The sequence below is a fragment of the Chelonoidis abingdonii genome, chromosome 1 (assembly GCF_003597395.2).
Source record: "Chelonoidis abingdonii isolate Lonesome George chromosome 1, CheloAbing_2.0, whole genome shotgun sequence".
Classification (NCBI taxonomy): Eukaryota; Metazoa; Chordata; order Testudines; family Testudinidae; genus Chelonoidis; species Chelonoidis abingdonii.
In genome coordinates, this window is record NC_133769.1 from 88,406,191 (window position 1) to 88,432,905 (window position 26,715).

Consider the following 26,715-nt stretch of genomic DNA (forward strand, 5'->3'; position numbering starts at 1 on the left):
CCTGAATTCTAGATGCTTTCACAATCCCGTGAAAAGCAGTGACACAGAATCCTGGTACATGGCTCCATCACATGCTTTTGATGCTACAGGCCTGATTCTCAACTCACCAGATTTTACACAGGTGTAACTCTGTTCATTGCAGTGGAATTGCTTAATTTATACCAGATTACTGGCACTGGCACCGATTCAAGAAGGTGCTTAAGCATGTGCCTGACTTTAAACAAAGGAGCAGTCCATCGAAGTCAGTGCAATGACTCACATGCTTCAAGTTAGGCACATGCTCTCTGAGTACCTGGTTGAGTCAGGGCCAGTGGGGGGCAGAATGAGGCCCTAGATGTTTCATATAAGGCTGCAAGTTATGTGAAGAAACACTGGGCCAGATCCTGAGGGCACACAGGAATCTGAAAGCTGTCCTAGAAGGGCAGCTGAGGATCCTTCTGGAGTCAGGGGATGGTGATGATGATGATTATTTATATTATGATAGCACCCACAGGCGCCAGCCAAGCTCAGGACCTCATTGTGCTAGGGGCTGTACAAACACAGAGTAAAGGACAGCCACAGCTACTGTAAATATGGCATAATCGCCTCTGCACTAGACTTTTCTGGTTCCCTGAGCATGGTAGGGAGTGTTCCAAAGGTAGCATGTCAGGGATGTGGGTGCTCTAACTTGTCCCAAACAGCCTAATGATCTGGACAAGAGAAAGCTGGTTTAGAGCCATCTTTGCCACCTATAACTCCCTATGCACAGCTGAGGATTTAGCCCAATGTAGGCAGTATTTTGTTTAACAGGGGAAGGCTATTTTAAAAGTATCAACTCCACAGGTAAAGGGGATAGAGATATTTATATAATTTGATACAATTTACTATCTGTTACATCTGAGTTTTTGGGCACACACAGTCATCTTTCTGTAAGGTAAACACAGGATACATATTACAGTATGGCTATTTTCAGAGCACTCACTATGGCTTTATTAACATTTCTGTTCAAAACATCAGTTTTCAAAGGATCATAAAATCTCCCTACAGGAGGCAGCTTGGCATGAATGAAGCTCTGAGTATAGGAACAAGTTTTTTTTTAATTAGCAGTTGATGTTGTAGACTTGTTTTTTTAAAAATGCTGCTGAGCTGTCTTTATGGAAGTGCAAAGATAAAACGAAAAAGCTTCCTTACATGTCTCATTCTGTTCTTCAAGGTTGTGAATTTCATCTCAAATTCCTTGCTTTCAGTTGTGAGGAACTCTCTGTTCTTTTCCTATGTTTGGCAGAGCTGCGATTAGGAAGTGGAGTCTGTTTCCTTGAAGGTAATTGAGATACTTAAATCTTTTGTGTTTACTGTCTTCTTAGTTCACTTTTGTGTGTGTGTTGGCAATATTCCTTGTAGGAACTCAGCGAGCTTATCATCTGAGCAACAGGGTGGTGCGATTTGATGAGTGTTTTTAGATTTTCTGGCTGAAAACTCTAAGATCCAAGCTGTTGCTTTGTATTGCTGGGACAGAATGAAAACATATTTTTACACTATTTTGCTCTTTGATCTCTTTCATGTTTTAGGAGATGTTGTTATCTGAGAAGTTATGTGTGAGGAAATAATTTCATATCTGCTTTGACTTTTTGTCCCACTGTTCATGGTTTTTATTGATCTGAAGGTTATAGTTCCTATGCTAAGAGAAGAGTAAATGGGTCATTTAACTTACAAATATATTACTGCCAACTAGCCAAAAATTAATTAATTAAATTGGGTTCTTTTTTACTTGCCTTCTAGTTTTTCAATGTGAACAGTGCACTTGGTTCATGTTTTCAAGCTTTTCCTTATGATCATGAGGGCTAGAAACGTACTATTTTTTAAATGAAAGCTGAGATTCTTTTGCAATCACAGGACTCCAGGAGCTGGGGCATTAAGAAAAACATCAGCTATCATAAGACTACAAATAAAAGCTATCACTTGATCCAGTGATGAGCTCCATGGAAGAAGATTCTGGTGCCTGCAGCAGAGCTCTGTGTTGGTACATGGTCTTCTCATGCTATCTCATTGAAGATTCAGGGCCTTAGACCCTTTTCCAGCTCAGGGAATACTTGTGAGTATATTACTATTTCCTTAAATTTATTTATTACTTGAACTCATTCAATTAATTTTAAACAGTATTTTTACGGTATGGATGGATTGCAAACAATTCACCCAATATTGGATGGTCTGTCATTGTTTTACTCCAGATTTACACTTGCATAAAACCGGAGTAGGACAGTGGTTGATCAGGGCCACAAAACTGAAAATCTGAGCTATGTTGCTTGTGATTGCCCACATAAGTCATAGAATTGGCTCTGTTCCCTGATTGGAAGTATATACAAATACGTGTGTGCGCAAAATTAAAGCGCAGTTTCCATTTTGCTTTTCACAAACATTTCTGATAGGAAAATTCTCAAATGCTCCCATAAAGTTGAACACAAAAGGGGCACAAGCATAGCTGAAGTGAATGTGCTATCAGAGGTAACAAAGGTATATTTCTAACGGTTCTCCCTGATAGACCACATCCCCAGCATGGGCAGATATTTCTCAGTTCTTCTTTCAGCATGCAGAAATTTAACTGCTACTAAGCTTCACCTACTGAAAACTAACATAGGTAAGAGCAATTTGTACATTTACATAAATTTACAATTGATGTGTACCGAATGTATGTTTTTGAATATTTGCCCCAAAGACCACATCTCCGACTCTTCTTAGCTGTCTGACTTATATTAATTCACTCTGTGGTTGGCCTTTAACTTGGTGAAATACGGAGCTAGAGCTTCTGCTGGTGTGTATTAGTAGGGTTTCACTGAAGTCAATACATTTTCACTGTTACACACCAGCTGAATATCTGAACTATAATATTCTTCGTTCTTCAACCTTAATGGAGTTTCTTCAGCTTTATGTCAGTAGAGCTGAGATCAGAACCTGGTCTTTCCTGTTTGCCTTTGCTTTGCATATGGAAACATTAAGAACCTGTATCTATCACATTAAAATGTTTATGGATTTTTGCGATGATCCAAGGTCTTATGTGCTTAAATAATAAACTTAAGCATAAGGATGCTGATTCACCCTAACCCCTGTACCATGGGAAGTATATTAGAAAGAATTCCTAAGTACATCTGTCTTACCTTCTGTATGTTAGATTCAAAGCCAAACACTGAGCAATATTTCTAATGACGACAAAAGATTGCAAAAATCTCCACAATGTCCCATTACAGACAGTTGACAAGAAGGTGTGAGTAATAGTAGGGGCTAGGCAGTTCCTATGCAAAAGAATAAATGAACACGAATCTCACACCAGGAACTTTAACATTCAAAAACCAGTAGGAGAACACTTCAGTCTCTTTGGTTACTCAATAATAGACCTCAAAGAAAAAAACTTCAAAAACAGACTCCAACATGAAACTGCAGAACTGGAATTAATTTGGAAACTGCATACCATCAGATTAGGCCTGAATAAAGACTGGGACTGGTTGGGTCATTACAAAACCTATACTTAATTTCTCCATTACTAATTTTTCCCTACTGTTACTCACACCTTCTTGCCAGCTGTCTGTAATAGGCCACTCTCTTACCACTTCAAAAGTTATTTTTCCTCCCTTGGTATCCTGCTGTTAATTGATTTATCTCGTTAGAGTGACCTAACACTTGGTAAAGCAACTCCCATCCTTTCATGTATTTATACTTGCTCCTGTATTTTTCACTTCATGCATCTGACAAAGTGGGTTCTAGCCCATGAAAGCTTATGCCCAAATAAATTTTGTTAGTCTCTAAGGTGCCACAAGGACTCCTAGTTGTTTTTGCTGATACAGACTAACACGGCTCCCACTCTAAAAAGAAAATGTCCCCCTTAAATTAATTATTATCTGATCGCTTGTCTTGAATAGTAAAAAAGATTGTTTAGGTGGATTTTAGTTTCTCTTTATTGAAAAATTCTGCCTCTGAATTTCTTGGTTCCTGCAACAATCACAGAGGCAGCATGCATTGTTTTATCAGCATTGATTACACTTCATTTGAAACCTAAACACTTGTTCACTGAAAGAAGATGAGCAAAGATGATGAAGCTAAAGCTTCCCACCCACACCCAAAGAAAGAGCTTCTTCTGTGTCATTTTAGTCTAAATTAATTGGTCCTGCTTTGAGCAGGGGATTGGACTAGATGACCTCCTGAGGTCCCTTCCAACCCTGACAGTCTATGATTCTATGAATTCAACACTGCTTTTGAAGACAGCATTCTAAGTGTGTGCTCCTTTGAGAGAAGGTTATAACAGCAGTAACCAGATCTAGAACTTAAAACTTGAACATGTTATTATGGATCTAAAGCTAAATTAGATTTGAAAAGAACTCTATCTTGTAGAAGCCTGGCTGTACATGTAGCTGCTTTCAGCAGTGAGAGCAGTGAGTGACTGGTGGATTAACTATGTAAAGCTGTACTACTGTAATTCTGCTTTACAAATGGTAGTTTCACTATTCACAACACGTGATGCGAATAAGGATTTTCTATACCAAATAAAAGTATTCCACTGAGACTCCTCTTGGAGTTTAAATGATGGAGTAAAATCCAGTGTCTTAGTGTGGGACTATAAATTAAATACGCTGGAGGATGGGGTGGAGGAATGAGGAAGAAATCAGTATAAACTTGACGGGGGCATACTTTTCACAGAGTCCAAGCCAAATACCTACCAGGATTAAGAATTGGACAAGTGCAGCCTCTGTTAGTCCAGGATTCCGGGTAGAGAGTTCGCTTTCCTCGCAGAATCTTAAACTTTGTTGATTTCAACACTTTCTTGATCTTCACGTTTACTTCTGCATGGGAGCCTTTGTCGTGAGCTGATAAAATCTTTGCTTTCACCACTGGGAAGGCACAATTTCAAAAGCAGCAATAGATAAAATGGTCACACCCACCCTTCTTTCTAATGCAGTGTTGAGTAACATAGTTAAGGTGAATATACATTGCAGAATTAGTCTGAGAGTTTCCATTTTTAGGCTGAGCCAGTATGGGTACGTCTACACTGCAGTCGCAGGGTGTGATTGCAGCTCAGACCTAAACTAGCTTTAATCTAGCTAGCTTGGATACCAGCTGAAGCAGTGAAGCTGCAGCAGAATGGGTGTCAGCTGGGGCTGTACAAGCCCACCCAGATCCCTCTGCAGTTCTCACACGGCTAGCTCTCATCAAAGCGAGTGTTGCCTTAACTTCCCTGCTCCGGGACTTGAGCTTGCTAGATTAAAGCTAGCTCAGGTATGTGCACTTGAGCGGCAATCACACCCTGCAACTGTAGCATAGATATATCCTGCGAGTCTTGCTGTCAGACTAGTGACATGCAGAAATCAATACTTCGCAGTTGCTGGAGAGAATGCTAGGTTAGTTTTATTTGAACAGTAACTGTGCCAGATGCTCACCCATCTTAAAGACCATGGGGTAAGGAGATGCTGAGTGGCCTGACTTTCAAAATGCTAAGCACCCTCCCCTGCTTCCATGGAGGTCAGTGGGAACTGCTGCTTTTTCAGCTTCAATATACTTTTAGGAACCAAACTTTAGGCTCCTGCCATTGCAAACCTTTGTCAAGGCACACGAAATAGAATGACAGGCACCTGAAGAGGACCATCCCACTCATCTCTAGCTGTTGATACTCCTGCACATGCCCGAGTAACTAAACTAAAACATGAGGGCCACTGCCCATCGGCGTTTGGGCTCACTAATGCCCGGAGTCACCCCCATATTCTTCTCACAGCAGATCTTTTCTCAGCGTTCATTGGGATGGGTGTGTGCCAGCTGTATGATGCAGAGCAGTGTTTCCATACCTGTGGACCGGTTTTGCTTTCTGCACTTGGTGTTGTGAACAAAACCTGCTGGGTATATCTGTGCTGGCTCTGGAGGCATGATTCCCAGCATGGGTAAACACACCCACACTACCTCTGATTGAGCTAGCGCACTAAAAGTTGCAGTGTGGCCATGGTAGTGCGGGTGGTGGGTTGGGCTGGCCGCCTGAGTACACACCTAGGGTCTCAGTCAGGATGGCACTTGGGCAGCTCACCATTCTGTGCCCATGCGGCCATGGCTAATCTACATTGCTATTTTCAATTAACTAGATTGATCAAAGCTAGCTCATGTACATCTACCCAGGCTGAAAATTACCCCTACAGCTGCAGTGTGGACATATAGTCCTGCTACCATGCTACGCAGGCTGCTGCAGAAATGACCTCTTGGAGAGCCGTGATGGTATTTAACAGCTTCTTCTGATGTTGCTTTATTTAGAGTCCATATTAAAAAGTGTAAGAAGACTCTCTTCTACACTGCAGCCCCTCACTTCACGCACATGATGAACCCTACAATTCAGCTGTGGTCTCTGTAATTTAGCTGACAACCTGCAACACTGAGTAATGGAAGGGTGGGAGGCCTGAGTGCACTTCAGATAAGATTTATGAAGTTGTTTTTTTGCTTTTATTCCTTATCTTTTGCTAGATTAAACACTGTCACTATCGCAGTCAGGAAGCAAAGCAAAGCAGAGACGGATTTTTTTCTAATACTGCTAAGCCAGGGCCATATTTCAATGACATGCGGCTCCTTGAACTTCTCTTTGTGGGTCACTCCGCAGTCTGTTATGGCATGGATTATCTCTCAATGCATTTTAAACTCTAGCACGAGACAGAGCAGGTGCAAAAAAGTTTGAAAGCTCACGAAATGAAGAGGGTGTTATACAAAGAATTCCTTCCCCTGCACAGTTCACTGGCATACAGCTGCACGGCTTACCATAGGCAAAGTTTTCCCCTTTTTCCTTTAAGTTTCAATATGCAAAGGCTCTAACATCACCCCATTCCAACTGGTGAGCTCTTGTTGACAGGGTGCCAGTCCTTAGGAGTGAACTCTTTAGGGTTGGCAGAAGAGTCTTCTCAGTGAATGGTCTATGCCCAGGGAAATCATTCGCTCTTGTGAGTTATCAGAGCTTAGTGCTGATGGCCTCTAGGCAACGGTGCAGGGTGGACCTCTTGGACAAGGTCTTCCTTTTAGTATTGGTCCTCCAGCGAAGGGGATTTTCTAGTGGTGAGTGGGTGGACAATAAAGCAGGACACTTGATTATGCTTGGCCATTATGCGCAGTGTGTATATGTGTGTATGTGTGTGTGTGTGTGTGCGTGTGTGTGTTCATAATTATATATTTTGCACATTGCCTAAATACTGTGACAACTTCCATGAAATAAAGGTCCTGTCCTGCTTTTCTTGTGCACCCAGTTCTCCCACTGAAAATCAAGGGTGTCTTGGGGATGAAAGACATGCAGGGTAGAGTTCCAAATCTGTAAATAAATAAGTAATTTTCTTTATAATTGCTCCTTGAAAATTATCTTGGGTATAATCAGAACACAGGCAAACTGGGTGTCTGCCAAGTGATGTGCCTAGTGAGTGTTCATGGGAATCCACCTCTGAGACTTGGCTTTTCCTGTAAGTTGCAATAAGAGATGTAAACTTTATTACCTCCTTTCTTCAGCTTCTGCTGTTTTAATCCATTTTTATGGGGTAAGCACCAGCTCTGCTGTTCTTACACAGATCCCCAAACTGCCCTTTATGTGCTAACAATAACCCAACCCAACAAGAATGTGTCCATCTTGTAACTCACCATATGTGTATTTCATTCCACAGAAGACCTCGGGATTCCCTAAAACTTGTTCTTTGCATTCACATTTACCTGTGGAAACAAACCAAACCAAGAGTGCCTCATGGATGGTACTCAAAAGATTGAAACGTGCAACAAAGGGTGGGGATGGACTGGAACAGGGGGTAACTAATGGGATATAGAACCTTTCACTCCAGTACTGCTCGTTTAGATCAGCCCCAGTGGGTAGAGACAGAGTCTGGGGTGAAATCCTTGCCCCACTGAAGTTAGAGAGAGTTCTGCTATTAACTTTGCTGTGGCCTGGATTTCATTCCTTGTCCTTCTCTGATACTAGCCTTACATGGTGTAACTCTACTGACCTCCCTTGAATAACTTTGCTTCACAGTTGAGTAAGTGAGAGGAGAATCAGGCCAGCAAAGTCATTACCCAATGACTGCCTATTCAGTGATTTGTGTGAGAGGATTTTGAGGGCTCCATCACTTCCCAGCAGACATGAGGCACATCTTAAAAGAACAACTCCCCACCACTATTTGTAACCTTGCACAGGGAACGAGAACGCAGGGGCTGCAAGCATTGGTAACCAAGAGCCAGACCCAGGCAGACTGTATGGGCAAATGGTTACTTGTATTTTCATTAGCACAACTCTGCCCACAACGAGGTTTGAAAACACCACAGGACACCAGGTGAGACATAACTGAGCATCTGTTTCCCTAGTGCAGGGATAGCAACCTTTGGCATGAGGCATATCAGGGAAATCCACTGCAGGCCGGGATGGTTTGTTACCTGCAGCATCTGCAGGTTTGGCCAATTGCAGCTCCCACTGGCCATGATTCGCCGTTCCAGGCCAACAGGGGCTGTGGGAAGTGGCGGGCAGCACATCCCTTGGCCCATGCCGCTTTCCGCAGCCCCCATTGACCTGGAACGGCAAACCGCGGCCAGTGGGAGCCACGATCGGCCGAACCCGTGGACACTGCAGGTAAACAAACTGTTCTGGCCCACCAGTGGATTTCCCTGATGGGCCATGTGCCAAAGGTTGCTGATCCCTGCCCTAGTGCATGCCCATCTCCCCAGTTTTGAAAAGCACTCATGTAACTGAAGCACAAGCTCGTCTTTCAGAACATACAAGCTACCTTTAATTAGATGTCAAGTTTATTTATTTTAAAATTGGAATCTTCCAACTTTTAGCTTTTAATAATACAAACTCTCCAACCTCCCACTGGCTCTGACTCTGTGCCACACAAGGATTCCCCTATGCCAAAGGAATGCTCAGCTGGGGAGATCCATCAGCTGTCCATCTCAATTGTGCCATAGGAGTGGTGCAAACGAGCCTGAGCCTAAGGATTTCCCAGTATAGCTCGCGATGTTCTGTAGTATGCCCCCTGCACTACAGTCTTATAGTGCAGCCATTTGTTTGCCAGGGTTTTCATTTTAAGCCCCTGAGCCAGCAATGCACTTAAGCAGGAGCTTAATTTTATGCCTGTGTGTAGTTCCAACTACACTTGGATCACATGCCCAAAGTCAAGCACAGTGCTTTATTATTTTGCTTGGTCAAGGTCCAACCCCCTATCTTCAAGAGGTCAGCTGAAAATTGGATTTCAGGAGGTCAGGTAGAAAATGGGGCTCCAGGTTCACAAGATCTTAGCCCAAGAGGAAGTAGTTCTTGCACAAAATCTGATGGGAGGGGGAAAAAAAAACCCTTTCTATTTTGAATTACAGTACTAAAATAAGAAGCGAGTCTTTTTTCATTCTATCTTTGTATTTGTACCAGCCAAAATTTGCTTAAAAGGAAATGTTGCAGATGGTTATTCTGTATTTTGCTGATTAATTACTATTGTGCTCTTGAAATGAAAAAAAATATTTAAAAGTCTCATGGAAGGACACTAGGTTTTTTTCTCCCCACTTAATGTGCAGTCAGAATTTTTATCATGCAATTTAGTGCACATGCAGAAAGTGGCATTTGCACTGACTTGATCAGATGGAATGACTTTAGGAAGCAGGTGTACTGTCAATCTCCAAAACACAAAGGCCCTACTTGTGGAAACCTTCTGCTGGTGAATGCTCACTCACACGAGTAGTTGCACTGAAGTCATTAAGACTAGTCATGAGTAAGCACTCACCAACAAAGGGGATGCTCAGTCAGGCTACACTGCCTACTAATAATCATATGGTCCAGCAAAGTTACACAATACTTTTTAGGAGGACAGGTGGAAAATAACTTCTCCAGTTGAAATCATAGCTGGACTATGAGGTAGTCTGTAACCATGTCATCAACCACAACAGCTTCCAAACTTGATATGATAGTCTGAGAAAATTATGGTGTCGTCACTCGTGTTTTAGAAATTCCCTAATTATATATCTAATTCATCTGGGCAACATCACACTCTTTAAATAACATTATCATCAATTTACCCAACAGAATATAACAGCTCTGGGCAAATATCACATAAAGGAGCTTATTAAAAACAAAGTAAAAGAAAAGAGCATTTAAAAGTATTCTGATGTAAATGTGCAAAAGCCCAAGAATACAGAGCTCAGGATTAAAACCCAGGCAGATACTCAAGCTATCAACCCCTACACACCGGGATCAGATTTTAAGATGGGACTGTCTGCCTAGACTTTAGATATCCTTGTGTATGTGGGTCAAAGTCAGTCTTTCAATGTTCCTTAGGCTTTTTTTTTTGGTAGTTGAACAGTACTGAACGTTGGACATTACATTCCTCGCTACCACCATTGCTAAGGCATTAATCCAAAGCAACGCTCTGCTGCATTTTCACAAATCACTTTAAAAGATCCTTCTCTTGTTCATTAGGAACAATCTCTTAGTAACAGATGGGGAGATGAGAAATATGTCTGAATCAGCTATCTCACCTGAATGCCGGAGAGCAGAGAATCCTTGTTCATCCTCCCATCCCCAAGCTGGCTCACTCTTGTTAAACACTGAGTGGAAATCAGGAATTTCGTGATGCCAGACTATGTCCCCACTGTTATAATAAAGGAAAACTGTGAGGTGCTTCTTATGGAATCAGTAGAAAATACCACAAATTCAAGAAAATTATCACACTTACAATCAATAGTCCATTTTTCAGAAATTTACCATGAAGTTTCTCGAGATTTATTGGTATTGTAAAACACACAAAACTGAACAGTTTTAGACAGTGAACAGCTTGATCATTGTAAACTCCCAGATTTATGTTATGAATCCATGTTTGGTATAAAATATATCTTAGGAATTTGTATGTGGTATATAATCTCAAAGAATATACAATGTCCATAGAAGAATCTGCTTGTACAGCTCAGAGACTCACAGACTTCAAGGTAAGAAGGAACCATCATGATCATCCAGTCTGACCTCCTGCACATCGCAGGTCACGGAACCTCAGCCATTCACTCCTATATCCCATAAAAACTGGCTGAGTTACTGAATTCCTCAAATCATGATTTAAAGACTTCAAGATACAGAGACTCCACTGTTTACACTACTTTAAAGCTGCAAGTGACCTGTGCTCCATGCTGCACTGGAAGGTAAAAAAACCCATAGCCTCTGCCAATCTGACCCACAGGAAAATTCCTTCTTGACCCCAAACATGGTGATTATTTAAACCTTGAGTATGTGGGCAAGACCCACCAGGAAGACACCAGCCAGCCAGGATCCATAACACAAATCTGGGAGTTTACAATGATCAAGCACCAGGAAGACACTAGGGATGGTAATTGGTAACGTGGGCCTCCTGAGATGGTTAGATTTAAAATACGTTCTTCTCTAGCATCCAATAAGTTAGGGCTTGACGTTGGTCCATTTAAGTCAATGAGACATTTGTGATTAACTTCAGTGGTAACAGGACTGAGCCCTTCAATCTTTCTTCAAATGTATGGAAACCCCCACTTCCCCCAAAAGTGTAAGAACTTGAAAATACCAGCACCAAATACCCAGATGTCAGGAAGGGGAGGCTATATGTCATGACTAAGGCTACGATTTTGTCACGGAGGTCATGGAAGTCACAGAATCTGTGACTTCTAGCAACTTCTGTGACTTCAGTGGTGGGGAGCTGCAGGGTTCCCCGCCGGCCACTGGCAGCGGGTGTCAGGCTACCCTGCAGCTCCTGGCCACTGCAGGCAGTGGGGGAACCGTGCAGCCCCCGGCTGCTGTGGGTGGTGAGTAAACCCCAAGCTCCCAGCCGCTTTGAGCCAAGGAACCCCCAGGTATGGCAGGGAAACCCATGAGCTTCCGGGTGGCAGGGGTAGCTGGGGAACCCTTGAGCTCTCCAGCGGCAGTGGCTGGGGAACCTCCCAGCTCCCAGCCGTGCGGGTGGCGGCGGAACCCCCAAGCTCCCGGCTGCTGCAGCCCCTGGAGCTGTGGGTGGTGGGGGTACCCCACAGTCCCCAGCTGCTGCAGGTGGCTCCTAGTCCCTGTGCAGATATGCCCCCCTTTCAGGAGGTATGGGGATCCAGAGATCCCCATTTTGTCACGGATATTTTTAGTAAAAGTCAGGGACGGGTCATGGATTCTGTGAATTTTTCTTTTTTGTCTGTGACCTGTCCCTGACTTTTACTAAAAATATCCATGACAAAATCTTAGCCTTAGTCATGACCCATGATACTAGAATAAAATGGGCCATTCTCCTGGCATATTATTGTTAATAACTTAAAATAAGTTACTAACCCTCGATCCTGTTCCGTATCATATCAAAGTGTGACTGGCTGAATTCTGAGGCTCTACAATATAATAAAGATAAATATGGTAGGGCCAGGGCATCCCCTGTGCATATGCACATCAGGGTGGACGGATTTCCTCTTGGGCTCCATGGAAACGCACTTTAATGGCCAGCCATGGGCTCTGTGCTCCACATGGGCACAAGAAGAGGGGACACCAGAGGGGCACCAGTGAGTCGAGGATTGGCTGAGTTTTAGAGCACCACGCATGTTCAGACCTGCTCTACTAACTCTCTCTGGCTCCCCTCTGGGACTGCTACAGATCAGCTGCAGGGCAACTCAGACAATGGCAGCACAGATCCAGCTACTGCCCTGCTGTCACAAGGGGATAGTTGGGCCAGCAGAGAAACACAGCGGAGCAGCCATCCATACAGATAGCTCCTGCTTCTATGTATCTAGATGGCTCCTTCCCTGTGGATCTTCTAGATCTGAAGGCTTGGAAAGTATTGTCCCCTGCTAACCCTGCAGACAGCTAAAGCCCTCCCATCAAAAGTCATGAAATCTTTGGCAGGAAACTGTGACAGGTAATCACATGGAGCTTTTAGTCTTCTCTGAGTCTCTCCAATAGGTTTTTCCATAGGAGGAAGGTAATCTGGCCCAGTATCTATTTATAAACTGTGTGTATCATCAGGTTTTCGTTAGTACCAATCCAAACAATAAGGTCTATCTGAAATAATCAACACTTATTGAACATATCTGGGATATGAAGGTCCATGATCTAATTGCATTTGTGAGTCTAGAGAAATAGCATGTTTGTCCACTCACCTGCTGATGCAGTCACCAGTGAGTGGGTCACAGCTTCCGGCACAGTCACATGGTCTGCAGCCATACTCTCCAAAGCCCCAGTATCCCACCATACACTGGTCACACTGAGGACCTGCCACTCCAGGTTTGCAGGGGCAGTCACCGTTGCTGGGGTCACAGAAGATATTAGTGCTGAAAGGTAGCATGGCTGATCCAACTGGGTGGCAGGAACATACTGCAGTACAAAGCAGGTACACCATGTAAGTGTATTGCTGATGGAAAATTAGCAATACTAGATATGAATGCAGAGCAAACAGATTGGTTTACCCAACGCATGGCTGAACTGGATGTGCTTATTATTTTACACTACTGGGGAGTGAGCAGTAGTAGGTTGACATAGTTACTAGAGGAAACTTGTTTGCTACATTACTGAAAGTTTACCCACAGTTGCTGGACTGGCACAGCACAGACAATTTCCAATCATTACATGAAATATGACCCAACAATAAAGTAAAACTTTTGCTTGACATAGTGTGAGACACATGTCAAACCTCTAGTGGTTCTAATAATAATGATTTTGTTTCTGGACTTTATTCTCCTTACTTGTATGAACTTGACCTGAGGAATTCCCTCTAAAAATGACAAGACTTTAACTTTTGTTGTATTATAATTAGTCAAGCTAGCTTTGTTTCGTGTCATGTTTTGCCAAAAGTGAAAAGTACTACCTCAGTCAGCTTATAACTCCAGAGCCCCAGTTCAGCAAGGCACTTAAGCACATGCCTAACTTTAAAGTTTGCACCAAAGTACCTTGTTGAATCAGGACTTTGATCATTATTGTATATTCTACAAAAAAGAATACTAACACAACTGCTTTCTGAAGTAACAATTCATGATTCTCTTGCTCCAAGAAGGTTTGAAAAAGTCATTTTAATTTAAATGAGCGATGGGTAAAATTTAGTTCTTTTTCTGGCATTTAAAACAAAGTGTCTATTTTGAAATGTTGACTAAAAAACGAGGCCACTGATAACGAAGGTTTGCGTTGTATACAAACGCCATCTGGCTCTTGTACAGACCCTTAAACATGGATTTTTCTGAATTTATGTAAGGTTTGGGGCTCAAAAATGGAAAAGTCTCATTATTATTGAACAAGGATGGGGTCTTCTTCACTCTTCTTCCATTTTCCTCTTCCCAGCTTAACACATTGCAGCAGATCTCCATTTGCATGGATAGAGCTAGATGTGGCTCTTTCTGAAGACCATCAGAGTGGATCAATACGGCAGCCACAGGTATTATTAGAGAGCAAGGTGACGTTGCTTTTCTTCTTGGGGAAAGAGAGGGGGCAGTTGGGACAAGGGGAGAGAGAGACAAATCCCACATCCAACATACAGAGGGTTGAAAAAGTTTTAAATAGGTGGTTTATTTTTTATTTTATTTTTTTGTGTGTGTGCAAATTCAAATACCAAAAAATTTAGAGTGAAAACCAAAATAATTTGATCTGGAAACACCTGGCTTGGATGCCTCAAAAGAGCTGTCATTTGGATGCCTCATGCTCTCATTCTCCAGTACAGGCTGCAGCTCCCTGGTGAAAGCACATTGCCCATGATGCATTACAGTCTTCTGAGAGAGGAGAGGCTGTACATCATGGGAGTCCCTAGCTGTGGTGCATCATGGGAGATGTAGTCCAGCCAGGGAGCCCAGCCCATACAGGAGAATGGGGATACCAGTCAACTGAACGGCAACTCCATTAGGCACCACAGTATCATTTCCAAAGCTAAATATTTCAGTTTTCAGGCATTCTTTTTTTGACAAAAAAAAATCAAAATTTTTCACAGAAAGTGACAATTTTCATTTAGTCAAAACCGCAAATTTCTGTCAAAAATAGTTTGGGCAGAACATTTTCAAGCAGCCAAAGGTTTTCTCTTTCCTGCTGTGGAGGCAATACAAAGAAAGACACTACATAGAGCTCAGCCATGCTTTGTCTTAGAACACTTATTGTTATGCATGTATCTTTGATTCTGACCTGACGACGTTTTTGTGGTTTCCAGAAATTCCAGGGTTTGACGTACCCGAACTGCAGTTTTAACATATTAAGTCAGCCTTTAATATTGGCAGTCAATTTATAGTACTGACTGTGGTTCCAGAATCTTTGCAAAAAACTCTCCCAAAAACCCAACAATGCCAAAACAAATAAAATAACCCCCCTCCGCCCCTTTTCCCCCAAACAAATGTAATTATAGAAAATAAGAAGATTAAAAATCCTCTCCACAAACTGCATAACTAGCTGCAGGCAATAGACTCCAGTACCTTTAATAGCATAGTTTTCAGCAGTGCTCACTGAGGCTCACATACCTTTCTCCTGAAGGCTGTCAGGTATTTTACACTTCACACATGCATCTGAACATGCTCTTTTCTTACTTGATGCAGTGGATATTTATGGAATTTCTCAACCCCCTGAGGGGGAAATAAAGTACCCTACACTCTTTTGGTCTCATGCACTCAGTGGGCTAAATTTACCAGTGACATATATGGATTCAACTCTGCTGAAGTCAATGGAATTGTACAGCCTTAGGCCAGGGATGAATCTGGTCCAGTATGTTACATTTTACCCAACATTTCCTCCATTTTTTCCTAAGAGCTGCAGTTTGGAGATCCAGTTCCCACAGCTTAATGGGTTCCGCAATACCATGGCCAGTAGCTAAAATTACCCCCATGAAAGCTGTTAGCAAAGATCCAATCTGAGCATAAGAGGGAACTGGACTGAATCAGAGAGGAACATTTAGTTGATTTTATTTTTAACTTCCATATTACAGTCAGTAAGTGTTAAATTTTCAGAGACCCCTCATCCTCACATTTGTTCACCTATATTTTTGTGCACTTATATTTTGAGATTTGGAAATAGCTCCTGGCAATTTGCCCCTAAAAATCAGCATTCACAAGTATCCTTGACACGGCAGCTCAGAACTATAGCTGGACTACAGAATCATTTTTCCATCTGAGGGAGGGTTCTCTTAAAAGTCTCTTTTGGACATGTCAGAGTTGCCTTTGGACGTTAGGAAACTGCCAAGCAAATTATAAAAGAGGCCTGGCAAACTCTCAACCTCCCCTCTCCTGCCAAAGGAAATATTTTCATTTCCTAGAGGCTAAGGGGCAGAAAGATTATTCCAGCAAATTCACACTATCTTTTGCTAATCTTAACTAGAATGATCAGATCAGCGCTACTATAACCACAGAATAAAGGTACACCTCTACCCCGATATAACACGACCCGATATAGCATGAATTCGGATATAACGCGGTAAAGCAGTGCTCCATGGGGGTGGGGCTGTGCACTCCGGCGGATCAAAGCAAGTTCAATATAATGTGGTAAGATTTTTTGGCTCCTGAGGACAGTGTTATACCGGGATAAAGGTGTAGTTACCTACTTATGGGACCAAATTTAGAGCTGTTGTAACTGGATGTAACTCCCACAGAACCCTTAGGGTCAAATTTAGTGGAGAAAGCAAACTGTTGTGCAAAAACTACAAATTGGATGTAATATGGTCAGAAAATGATGTAAGTAGGAAAACAGTGTAAAGTCCACTGATCTGTACCAGTGCAAAACAGCTACAAGACCTATCTGAAAGGCCCCTGGAGAATTCCCCAGGCATAGGGAATTCACTGCTGATGTAAGCCATCCCCTTGCTAGTGCCCCCAGCATAAAGGGCACGGCTAGAGTATCAGTACACCTTGGTGATTCTCAACTGGAAAGGTTGTTCTCTGTTATGCCTGGCACTCATCTCAGGGTCCTACAATCTTGTCTCCTGAGTTGCACCAGGTGCACAAAAACTGCGCCCCAGGATCTGGCCCAGTAGTTACACAAAATGAGTGTAAGTTACAAGACCAAGAAGAAGAAGGTGGGTTATCAGGAAAAGCAGAAAGGTGTGTGATAAAATGGACATGGCTAATTACTTGCTTTCTTCTTTACCTTCCAAGATACACCAACTTCTGACTTCTCGGCATGTCTGTAATATTTGTTTCACACCTGCTGGATCTGACCTGTGGTCCTGCTATGGCCCCCTTCTTCCGCTTTGGTAGTGGAAAGGAGCTGTAACATTGGCTTAGCCTGGGGATTCACTACACCATCTCCTGTCCTGGGGCCCAGCCTACAAGGTGTGACTGCGGGAAAGAGGATGTGGCTTTACTGTCCCATCATTCTGATGATCCCCTGAATGCTTGTCGGCATACCAATGTCAGTTAGGGGCAGTAATTTTTATGGCATTTTTGTATTGGCAAAATCCATAATGTACATGTATTTATATGGCAAAACGGTGCTTTTACTGGCACAGCTTATGTTTGGGAAACTGGTACAAGTTACTGTAGCTAAAGCCGCCTTTTGCTGGAAAAGGGTATGTTTACACTATGAGGGTTTCCCAGGACAGCTGGACTGGCCAACTTTTCTAGTGTAGGCTGAGTCCCAGAATGTTCTCTTGGACTGGAGCAGATGGTGCAATTTAGAGTAGCTTTGAGGCTGTTCTATGTAGCACCAAGAGCCTAATCAGCTTCCAGCTGGTTTCAATACTGGGGGGAGCACGAAAGCTGATGCTGAGTTAATGTGGATAGTTTTGAAAATATGGTAACTGTGTGTAATGTATATGTGACTGGAGCCTAAGAAAGGCACATACTGTCAAACGCCATAAAGAAATAAAGTGCACCCCACAACGATACAGAATAAATGTAATAGACACTCCACATCACAGAGCCAAACAAACAGCTAAATACCCAGACAAAACAAGGGCATCATGAAAAGAGGAAGGTAAATGTCCAAACATGTGTAGGGTCAGGACAGCAGGAAATTAATTCTGAAGCATTGATGACTTGGAGCTTGGCAGTTACAGCTATTACTGTCTGCGGCCTGATGATCTATTCCTCTTAGAACTGATTTGGACTCTTGTTTTCTCCAACTATCCTATCCCTAAATACAGGGTCTGTTGGAGAAGCCCCCTGAAGAAGTTGGAGAAAACAATAAAGCAGCAGAGGCCACTGGAGCAGTGAAAATCTGTGGACATGGGTAGATTGGATGCTGCTTCTTGGAGGATATATTTGTAAACTTAGAGAGACATGTTCAAGGGAATTCCTATCACATGGGTAAAATATGGCTTTCATATTGGGGACACTTTACCATGCACAATGCAAAGGACCATAGAATCATGGAAGTAAGAGAGGGAAAAAGGCGGTTAGATCACCTAACCCTCCCTCATCAATAAGACTGTCAGTTTGTGCTCCAGGGCTAGCTATGACTAAACACACCAGGAGACAGAGCATTCTCTTCTTTGTATTCAAACGTAGTGGCATTGAGATAGCAACACACAGTGTAATACATAAGAACACTTCAAGCTCAGCATCTACAAAGTGCAAATATTAACCAGCTGCCTGTCTTTGCTTGGGAGTTGCTGGATGGGAATACGATTGTGGGGGAAAACATCTAGGCTGAAATCCTGCCCCTGTTGAAGTCAATGAGAGTTTTGCCATTGACTTCAATGAGGATCAGGAGTTCCTCCCTAGCTCTGTGTTATGAATGAAGGTTTTGGTTTTTGGAGCTGCCAGTAACCTTTGGAAATACCAAATATCTACCCTAAAAACCCTGTAGTGTAAAAGCAAAGAGAAACTCAGCTATTACGAAACTTGACTTCTTGTCCCTGGTTACACTAGCTGGGACTTAAAAATCCATGAGGGATATAAAATAAAACTGAAGGTACGGGAGGAGAAAGGAGTTACCTTCAGTCAGATTGCTATGTTAAATGGTAGAATGTCCTGTTTTATCTGGTACACACCTTCTCCTGAGCAAATATTATATATTACTAGCCTAAAAGTATCTTGAAAGATTATGGCCTAACAACTCCTTTATTTACTTTGACCTTGGTGCCGTTTTAATTTTCACTGCTACTCTGTGGTTGAGCAATAATGTTGACTTGAGCTAAGCACAGCATTCTACAGTCTTCTTTATAAGAATAAAAGGTTATCAGACATGTTCCTTCTTACTACAAACCATGCATGACGTAAGACTTTGAAATGTTTCATGCACAGACTGTAATCAGAATTATATAGGTTCATCTAACAGTGTTCATTCATTTGCTGTTCAACTGGAGCAATCCAAAATACCACTAACCCTATATGAGGAAGACTCTTGAAAACTTTTAAAGCAGCAGAGAATCCTGTGGCACCTTATAGACTAACAGACGTTTTGGAGCGTGAGCTTTCGTGGGTGAATACCCACTTCGTCAGACGCAGGCCACTACCTGCGTCTGACGAAGTGGGTATTCACCCACGAAAGCTCACGCTCCAAAACGTCTGTTAGTCTATAAGGTGCCACAAGATTCTCTGCTGTTTTTACAGATCCAGACTAACAAGGCTACACCTCTGATACTTGAAAACTTTTGGGGCTCTGAAATATTCCATACAGGAAATACCAGTCTCACCTGAAACATAACACTCTCTGTGACCCCTATTCCTCAAAACTGCACTGTGAGCTCCCCACAGATGAAGATGGCTGCTTGTAAGGCTGGGATGGGGGTCTGGACAGGAATGGAGGGCTAGACATAATCCCATAGAAGGAGTTGCTGAGACAGGGTTGGAAATTTTCCAAAGAAACATTTTTTTTGTCAGAAAACATTGATTCAACGAAACCAAAACTATTTGCAAGAAAGGGTCATTTTGGACCAACTTCCTGCTTCAATTAAAAAAAAAGTTTAAAAATTATCAAAATGCCCCATTTCTATATTTTCAAAAAAAAGTTTTGTTCTTTGATTTGAAATTATTTTGTTTTAAAATTGTAGTTCATACTAAAAAAGTTTAAAAGGTCAAAAACTGAAACAAAATGTTTCAAAATTATTGAAACAAAATGTTTCGATTGATCCAATCCAAATGTATCTATGTGTTTATTTAGTTAGCTAGTTATCTGGATTATTAGTGTGTGAAAAGTTTTGAAATTTTGATTTTCATGCCATTCCGGGAGAGAGAAAAAAATCTGGAATCTCAAACTCTAACAGGATGGAGAAAATAATTTCCTGCCCATCTGTAGCCGTGTGGCCCATTCTGGAATGGAAAGTAAACTGGCCAAGAGGAGGAGGTCAGAAAGGAAAGCACTAAGGGGAATCTGGAGTTGTGGGAGTGTCCAGAAGAACATTTATAGATTTCAAGTCTTTGCCTCTCCGAAATAAAGTCACCTTTGCCCTACTAATTTGTGAGTTTGCTGTAATATACTTTTTGAAGTGTAACATTCTAAAGTTACAGAAATCTTCATGAAACTAGCTTAATGCTGTCATAATTATTTTGCTCAGTTGAACAAATATTCTATGTTCAATACTAAGGAACTGTCTACACAGGAAAATTAATCCAAATTAACTAAGGCTATGGCTACACTAGATAGCTTACAGTGGCACAGCTGCATCGATGCAGCTGTGCCACTCTAAGCTCTCTAGTGGAGCTGCTCTAAATCAATGGGAGAGAGCTCTCTTGTCAATTTAATTAATCCATCCTCAACGAGCGACGGTAGCTATGTTGGCGGGAGAAGGTCTCCCACTAACATAGTGCTGTCTACACTGGCATTTAGGTTGGTGTAATTTATGCCACTCAGGGGGGTGGCTTATTCACACCTTTGAGCGACATAAATTATACTCACATAAGTGGTAGTGTAGACATAGCTTTAAAGTGTGAATCTGAAGTGGATTAGTTAACTGCATTATACCCCAGAGTGAACACAGTCATTCAGAAGTAAAGTGACTTTAATTCAGTTCCTCTTAATTCACATCCAAAGTAAATAAACTAAACTGTATTCAGGACACACAGGGATTTACTATGGTTTAACTAATCCACTTCAAATTCATACCTTTAGTTAATTTCGATTAATTTTCCTGAATCTCCCCAGGTAGACAAGCCCTAATATGGTCTTAAATAATAACAGTAGCAAAAGTAGACACTATTAATGCAAAAGGTAAATTATTAAGACTTTGTCTTATTGCAATAATTGCTGTTTTATGGGCCATTTCAAACATACATTATCTTAGCAATTTAAATATCACGGAGTTCTTAAATATAGAGAGTCCCTTAAATGAATTTTCTAGTTACATTTTTTAAAAGACATTGTTAGGAGACAAAATCCTAGCCTTTATGTCAGGGATATAACATTTTGCACTTTTTTAAAATGAAATGAAAAGTAGAATGTTATGGGTCAGTGATTTAGAAGTGAATGAAGGAAACTGATGTGACTGTGCAGCAGGGTTTATGTCCACTATTGTGTCAATAAAAATATCCATTAATCATATCAACTGCACAAGTCTGCCTCCTACCAAGATTGCTAAGCTTTTTAGCCAGGATCTTAGCAGTCTCTTAGGATTTAGTGTCAGTGGTGATACTTTCAGATAATTAATTTTGTGACATGATGGTTGATCGTTAGTTTGATTTTTTCTACACACGTTGGTATTTTTTCATTTGAATCATTATCTCCATTTTGGAGTGGAACGTTCCAATAATTATACTGATACTTAGTTTTGCAAGCAGGTTTTCTCTGTGCTAGACCCCAGTCAGTAATGGCCCTTCCCAACCTAGGCAAGGTTTGCACTGGAACTATTAGACCTGGGTGGACTGAATGATACTCTCTTTGTAAAACATTTCAGTTCAGTTCCTAGATTTGTCAAGCAAACGCCACTACCAGTGTACTGATACAACCCACTTCTTCCATCTCCAAGGCGAAATGTGCTGTTTATCAGGTGCTCCCAACGCCACAATAAAGTTCAACTCCCATTGAAGTCAATGTAAAAACTTAGATTGGCTTCAATGGCCTTGTCTTCACTAGGAAAAAAGGTGCAGTAACAAACATGAGGTAAAATCCTAGTGAAGACATGGCAGTTGTACCTTTAACACATGATATCAGGCCAACATAAACCCTAGGTTCCCCCACGGTGTTTAGTGTGATCTGCTGACATGTGAAAATTGCCTTTTTTCCTCTCACGGATTTTACCTCATGATAGTTGCCATGTGTCAGTTAATAGGAGGTAAGGATGCACCTTTTTTCCTAGTGAAGATGGGAGTTGGAAAAGACCCTTAGAAAGTGAGGGGCTGAGTCCAGAGCGCTAACCTGTTTTTTTCTGAATGGGATGGGAGTACAAAACAAAAACACTCTTGTATATGACCTGGCAATAATTATTGAAGAAAAATATCTGATATCACAGATGAGGAGACTAGAGACTGCAAAGTAGGTAATGGAAGTAGGCAAAGGAACACTAGGAAAATATTTGAAGTAAAATTATTTAAGAAATGTGTTATCTACATATTATAACATCAAAATATTATTTATTTCTGTAATGAAGGATTGAGGTCACATACATTTTCATAAACTGCATTCTAAGAGGAATCAGGTTGGTAAACTACACACAGTGTATTTTCTGGGATAGACACACATCTAGCCAGTTAGTGAAATCAAACATCCAGAGGAGACCAGATTCCTCTGCCAGCTGGCTAGGGCAGCAGAAAGCCACAGTGGAACAAGTAAATGCCCAATGAGATGACAAGGTTAGTTGCCACACAACTCCAAGTGAAGCCAATGGGAGCCACATGCCATATTCAACAACAGTGCAACTCTACAGTTTCAAAGGATACTGACAATTTCTCTCCTCTGAGAAAGGATTCTTGTAGCTCTTTCTGAAGAAGATGGATACAATTTTTCCTTAAACAACACTAGCAGTACAGAAGCCAGATTCTGTCTGCCACATATGAATAGACGCCACCAGATTATGCTCTCTTATGCCAGTGTAAATCTCGTGAAATCAGTGGAATTTGTAGTTGTGTAGCTGAGAGCTTTACTTGTCTCACTACATTTCTCTCTCATTGTAATCCATTCAATGTGGTTTGTAGATTTGAAGTTCTCTACAAGTCTCAAATCCCTCAGAATGTTCCTGGGCGATTTTTTGCATTTGGATCTCCCTATGGACTATATAACTCAAGTCTCACCAGAGTCAAACTTGCTGGAATAATGTTAACTCACACTGAAATTTCTCCCTTCAGATCCACCTGCTTCTGAGAGTCAGATGAATTAGGGTTATCAGTTTGTGCTAATTCCATCCACTTTTGGCCAAACCATCCATTTCAGGGCTTCTGCCAACACTAATGCAGGAGGTGTGCCGATATGGAGATCTGTTCTCCAAAAATAGCTCAGGAATCCTCATTTAAGTGAAGAGGCAGCTGTCAGCCCCTCCAGTGTATAAATAATACTAAATTATGGAGAGCCAGAGTGCTGACCCTTAGAGTCTGGCAAACTCTACTGTTTTTTGTAAACAGCCTTAAACAAACCCAAAGATGAAGAAGTAAATGTACTGTTGAGAGCTTACAGTCCCCTGTTAAAGCAGCACGAATGAAAAATGGGAGGATCTTGTCTTCTAGTATTTAACCCTCGAGTTTCAGTAGGTATTTTATTAGTTAATTGACAGTGACTTACATTTGCAGGCATCTGGGACAGAGAAAGGCCTTCTGAGATCTCGGTAGAAGCCTGGCTTGCAACGCTGGCAATGCTGTCCTTCAGTGTTGTGCTGACAGTTATCACAGACTCCACCACTGCGATTCCCCGAGGCCAGCCATGCATCCATGTCAAAATGACACATGTCAGCATGCCCATTACATTTACATGCTGGGATCAAGCCAAAGGGAACAAAAAGACTCATTAAAAAAGGAAAGATAATGGTGTGTATAAAAGGTTAATGCAAATGCCGAAAAATGAACATACAGCAGTAGCTGAAACATCAAAGAAAATCAAATGTACATACAGGCCAGCAGATGTCTTTAAAAAAAGTACCCAGTTATTCCAGTGTATATTTCCTGTGTAACTAACTGTTCAAGGAATCTTGTAAATGAGACCCGTGCCCTGTTGGGGGGCCATGCGCGAGTTACGGTGGTTTGAGTCTAACGAATTAGGGATTCATGTTTTAATGTAATGTAAGTCCTCCAACATCTTGTCAATATTGTTTATTTTCTTCATTTTCTTAGGTACAGTTTTTTAAATTTACAGAATTAACACATATTCTAATTTAACCAGATTATGTTCAGGCTCAGTAGATATGGTTTTGAGTAACATGCAGAATGATCATGGAAGAAAATAATATGGATTCTGATGTATGCTGAAGGTCCTTGCGAATAAAAAATAAAGCACTCAAAACCAAATGTTTGAACAATGGGCCTCATTTATAAAAACTTTATAAATTCAAATGTTTAAAGAACTTTCACATTATCACAAAACATGCCAAACCAACCTAATTCCCTTCTTTGACAGAGTTACTGGCCTAGCGGATGGGGGGAAACGGTAGATGTGATATATCTCGATTTTAGTAAGACTTTTGACGTAGTCCCACATGACATTCTCATAAGCAAACTAGGGAATGAAGTCTAGATTAGGGGTGGGCAAACTATGGCCCATGGGCCGCATCCGACCCCTCAGACCTTTTAATCCAGCCCCCCGGGAGCAGGGTTGGGAGCTTGCCCTGCTCTGGGGCACCTGCCGGGGAGTGGGGTTGGGAGCTTGCCCTGCTCCGACACTCCCGCTGGGGAGTGGGGTCGGGGGCTTTCCCCGCTCTGCTTGTCCGACGCTCCCATGTGTTCAGGTGGGACCTATGTGAGGGCACACGCTACTGCAGCCGCACAACCCAAACGCGCCATCAGAACCTGGAACGTGCAAGCCTACGTGCCTGCTACGTGTTGGCTTAGGTGACTCTGCTGTTTTAGTAGTGTTAATTTTCCATTGTTGAGGATAAAACAAAGAGTAGTTAGCCAGGGATTGCCAGCTGCATTGTTCAAATTAATCAAAGAGGGCGTGGAAAGGAGGTAAGTTTGGTTTAATTATTATAATACTTTATGATGGTATTTATAATAGTAAGTAAGGTTTAATGTTTATTTCCACTAAAATGTATCTTTATTAAATAAAGTTTATTTGTATATCTCTGATTTGTTAATTTTGTGAGCATTCGTGGCCCACCATATAATTTCCATACCCAGATGTGGCCCTCAGGCCAAAATGTTTGCCCACCCTGGTCTAGATGAAATTACTATCAGGTCAGTGCACAACTGTTTGAAAGACTGTACTCAAAGAGTAGTTATCAATGTTTTGATGTCACACTGGGAGGGTGTATCTAGTTGAATCCCACAGATGTGAGTCTTGTGTTCAGTACCATTCAATATTTTCATAATGTCTTGGATGCAGGGGTGAAAGTAGGCTGGTATGGGCTGGTAGTACTGGTAAGAAATGGCTGCCGGTACCAGCCCATATGCAGCCAACTTTAAAGCTCTACCACGGCAGCGCTTTAATGTCACTGCCCTCCCCTCTCCCCATCGGCGGCCCTGCCAATAGGGACCCGGGGGCTGACAGGGGTGGTCGCCCCAGGGCCTGGTGATTTAAAAGGGCCCGGGGCTCCCAGCCACAGCTGCTACCATGCAGTGGCTGGAGCCCTGGGCCCTTTTAAATTGCTGATGGAGTCCCAGGTGGCACGGGCCGGGCAGTGGGGATGGGCGGGCTGGGAAGTCTGACCCCACAGCTCCGCCCCTTCTGCTCAAGGTCTCGCCCTTTTGGGGGGCCCAGAGCTGGGCCCCTGTACTGGTAAGTCCTCTGTGCTATTTTCACCGCTGCTTGGATGATGGAGTGGAGAGTATGCTTATAAAATTTGCACATGACACCAAGATGGGAGGGGTTGTAAGCACTTTGGAAGACAGAACTAGAATTCAAAACAAGCTAGACAAACTGGAGAACTGGTCAAGATTAAATTCAATAAAGACAAGTGCAAAGTACTATACATAGGAAGGAAAAATCAAATACACAACTACAAAATGAGGAATAGCTGGCTAGGTGATAATACTGCTGAAAAGAGTATGAAGATTATAGTGGATCACAACTTGAATGAGAGTCAACAATGTGATACAGTTACATAAAAGGCCAATACCATTCTGGGGTGTATTAATAGGAGCGTTCTATGTAAAACACAGGAGTCTTGCTGTACTAGGCACTGGCGAGGCCTCAGCTGGAGTATTGTGTCCAATTCTGTGTGCCACACTTTGGGAAAGACGTGGACAAATTGGAGAGAATCAGGGAGAGCAACAAAAATGATAAAAGGTTTAGAAAGCCTGACCCATGAAAAAAGATTTAAAAAACTGGGTGACATTAGTCTTGAGAAAAAAAGATGGATAGGGGGACCTGATAACAAGCTTCAAATCTATTAAGGGCTGTTATAAAGAGAATGGTGATCAATTGTTCTCTGTGTACACTGAAGGTAGGACAAGAAGTAATGGGCTTAATTTTCAGCAAGGGAGATTTAGGTTAGATATAAGGAAAAACTTTCTAATTATACAGGTAGTTAAGTTCTGGAATTGGCTTCCAAGGGAGGTTGTGGAATCCCCATCACTGTAGATTTTTAAGAACATGTCTGTCTCATCTCAGTCCCTGGAAAAATCATGGAGCAGGTCCTCAAGGAATCAATTTTGAAGCACTTTGAGGAGAGGAAAGTGAGCAGGAACAGTCAGCATGGATTCACCAAGGGCAAGTCATGCCTGACTAACATAATTGCCTTCTATGATGAGATAAGTGGCTCTGTGGATGAGTGGAACGCAGTAGATGTGTTATTCCTTGACTTTAGCAAAGCT

General features: G+C 42.0%; 1 protein-coding gene across 2 annotated transcripts in view; it reads right to left on the minus strand.

Moving 5' to 3' along the window:
* Positions 1–26,715, minus strand: part of NTN4 (netrin 4) — a 96,848-nt gene that overhangs the window by 3,114 nt on the left and 67,019 nt on the right. The window contains exons 5-9 of one of the 2 annotated variants that reach the window (XM_032798622.2): positions 23,534–23,722; positions 13,087–13,300; positions 10,480–10,592; positions 7,615–7,683; positions 4,686–4,856 (exon numbers count right to left, since the gene is read on the minus strand). In XM_032798622.2, coding sequence (XP_032654513.1) covers positions 4,686–4,856; positions 7,615–7,683; positions 10,480–10,592; positions 13,087–13,300; positions 23,534–23,722 — 756 coding nt within the window. The remainder of the gene's footprint in view (positions 1–4,685; positions 4,857–7,614; positions 7,684–10,479; positions 10,593–13,086; positions 13,301–23,533; positions 23,723–26,715) is intronic. The other variant, XM_032798623.2, reaches the window with a different exon arrangement.